Source organism: Pleuronectes platessa, chromosome 23 (assembly GCF_947347685.1).
Source record: "Pleuronectes platessa chromosome 23, fPlePla1.1, whole genome shotgun sequence".
In the NCBI taxonomy this organism is placed as follows: Eukaryota; Metazoa; Chordata; class Actinopteri; order Pleuronectiformes; family Pleuronectidae; genus Pleuronectes; species Pleuronectes platessa.
This window is the reverse complement of record NC_070648.1, coordinates 14,633,921-14,636,917: the sequence shown is the minus strand read 5'-3', so window position 1 is coordinate 14,636,917 and position 2,997 is coordinate 14,633,921. Positions and strand designations below refer to the sequence as shown.

Below are 2,997 nucleotides of genomic sequence, written 5' to 3'. Positions count from 1 at the left end.
TGTCATGGGGCTGATCGTGGTGCTGGTGGCGGATCCTGTGTCGCGTTGGCATTGGGTACGGGCGGTGGACCAGGACCGCGGTGGGTCCTGGTGGGCGGTGGTGGACAATGACTGAGGTCTGGAGTGGCGTCTGGTCTGGATGGTGGATCGTGGTCCTACTGGTTGCTGACCATGGATTGTGATTGCAGCGGGACTGCTTGGCATGTCATGTTGGGGTTGTCCTTCGGGATGTTTACCCGCATCAAATTCTGATAAAAACTTTAATCTTGATGATGTTTTCCTGCACGTGGCATCTATTGCACTTCTGTCCGTCCTGGGAGAGGGATCCCTCACATGTGGCTCTCTCTGAGGTTTCTACATATTTTTACCCTGTTAAAAGGGTTTTTAGTAGTTTTTCCTTACTCTTGCTGAGGGTTAAGGACAGAGGATGTCACACCCTGTTAAAGCCCTATGAGACAAATTGTAATTTGTGAATATGGGCTATACAAATAAAATTTGATTGATTGATTGATTGATTTCGCCTCTATTTGCAGCGCGTTTGTCTATTTGCAGCGCGTTTTTGTATTTGCTGTGTGTTTCTGTAATGTGTTGTGTTGTGTTGTGAAATTGATGAAGATGTTTTCTTACTTTGCTTGTGTTTTATCAACTTGCATGTGTTTTCATAAGTTGCTGTTTGTTGAGCTCTCAGGGCCATTTTCAAATGGAAATGAAGTAACAGGATATAGTTCATAATTATTAAAGATGATCATCAGACATGTTTTTTTACATTAAAGCTGCAAAATAAACATTTGAAATTTTGTTTCTAGGACTCTGAGCTGCAGAATCCAGATCTGACACTCAACAACAAGTGTGATTATGATTAATAACATCATTGCATTCATATCACTCTTATCATTCTCATTTTAACAACTAGTCTGACAGAGATTAAATATGATGTGTACCCAAATGTTCCTGGTCTGTCTCTCCCCTTCGTATCCTCCGCCCCTCTCACCCCTCTTTTCAAGCTTCCTCCTTTCAATACAAATATTTAATGAAGCTACTAATGTGTGCTGCTCAAGGTATTTTAAGTCACAAAGAAAATAGAAGAGCATACAAGTCATTTACTTTAGTTGAATAAACATATTTTTATTGATTCATTTATTAATTTACAATTTTTTTGTCAATCTACTTAATCTAACCAATCTATTTTCTATAACACAGGGGTTTCCATAAAACCAATACCAGCGAATATTTAAAGTTTTTAAGGGAATTATTTCTTTTAAATCTGACAAAAAAACTGCTGAGAGCTAAGAGCTGAAATCTCATTCACAGGGAGTCTGAAACCAGACAGAGTCAAAATGTTCTAAAGTGTCAGTTTGTCTTTAAGAACCATCGAAGAGCAGATTAATGAAGTGATAACATACAAGTACATCACAAGACATTTCTAGTTTCTCTCACTGTAAAGAAACAATAGACAGAACAAACATCAGCTAAATATTACTTAATGCATTAATGTTATAAGAATCACTAATGAGACAATAACTGTTTTTCTAATGTCAGGATGTGTTCTCTCTCTTTCACTCAACGAAGCACCATCCACGCATGCTGTAGCAGACAAATGGTTTTCTTTCATAGCAGGAAAATATCCTCCAGTTTCCTCCCTGCTCCAAATCTGCAACACCACATACGACTTTCATCGAGCCAAGTGGGTGGCCCCCCTGATACCATGAGCTGAAAGAGTAGTTACTCCCGTCGGACCAGTAAATCTGAGGATCTCTGTACAAACCGATCCATGACCAGTCATTAGTTAGACGCGATTTCTGTATCTTGTTGTTGTCAGTGTCATTCCTCACAGTGGCCAGATCTGTGTAGTGTTCTCTGCAGTGCCTCTGAGCCTCAGTCCAATTCTTTTTTGTACTCACCAGCACAAAGTCAGGATCCTCTAATGTTCCTGCAGTTAAGTTTGAGAACAAAAGAGGGATTGTTGAGATCACACAATGTTTTCAAAATCATATCTTATACATTATTTTGTATAGTAAAGATCAATATAAAGCACATCATTACCATTGTAGCAGACAAATGGAATCTCTAGATTGCAGTTAACATCATGCCAATTTTCTTGTATCTTCATGCGCACACAGAGCTGATTGGCATTCTTATAGTTTGGGGCACCCTCACTCCACTTCCTATATTCAGCTCCACTCTGGTTGAACCCATCTGACCACTTCCAGTCAATGTGACTGTACAGTCCAATCCAAACCTTAGAGCTGTGACCAGCGGCAGAAACTGTGTCTTGAAGTTTCTTCATTTCTTCAGTGTTTTCAATAGTGGCCAGGTCTGTGTACTTCTCTCTGCAGTAGCTCTGAGCTTCAGTCCAATTCATTGCATCAGACACAAAGTGGTACTGATGGAGGAGGCATGTGGAGAAGGTGAGGCTCCCTGAGGATGAAACCAATTATTTTTGTTATGTATGAGGACTCTAATTAATCTCTATATTCAGATATCCTGTTAGACATCATACAAACAGTTAAATTCACTGACCTGAGAGACACAAGACACCAATGAAGATCCCTTCCATCCTGATGCTGCTCTGTGGACTGTCTGTGCCAGTGTTCACCTCTAACACCTAACTTAACCAGTTCTAGTGCAGCTTTAGGGAAATGTAAAACCAGCTCCTCCTCTTCTACTGACAATAGACAGTGTTCTGTGGAACTCTTTATGCAAAAAGGCAAAGATGCAAACAACAACATTGTTCTCGTTTACCTCTGGAGGCATCTCACTATGCAGATAGTTCTGATCGTATCTGAACCAGACTGGTCTCTGCCTCCACCCCTGTGCAGGTGGTGAGTGAATGAATGTCTGTTTGTCTTGCTCACACCGTGGATCCAATGATACCTCTGTGACAGGGATGTTTGAAATGTTTATCTATTAATGTTGTGACCACCTCTTATTCCATCCAATATGTAGATCAGATGAAAACAAGGATGAAAAGAGAAGAAAAAGAAAAGATGATGATGA

General features: G+C 40.3%; 1 protein-coding gene across 1 annotated transcript; it reads right to left on the bottom strand.

The window, feature by feature from the left end:
• Positions 1–1,130: 1,130 nt before the first annotated feature.
• Positions 1,131–2,638, bottom strand: LOC128430090 (macrophage mannose receptor 1). Its single transcript, XM_053416048.1, has 3 exons — positions 2,521–2,638; positions 2,044–2,418; positions 1,131–1,930 (listed from the first exon to the last, which is right to left on the bottom strand). The coding sequence occupies exons 1-3, from the start codon at positions 2,555–2,557 to the stop codon at positions 1,557–1,559; spliced, it is 786 nt and encodes a 261-aa protein (XP_053272023.1). The 5' UTR covers positions 2,558–2,638; the 3' UTR covers positions 1,131–1,556.
• Between the last annotated feature and the right edge of the window lie 359 nt (positions 2,639–2,997).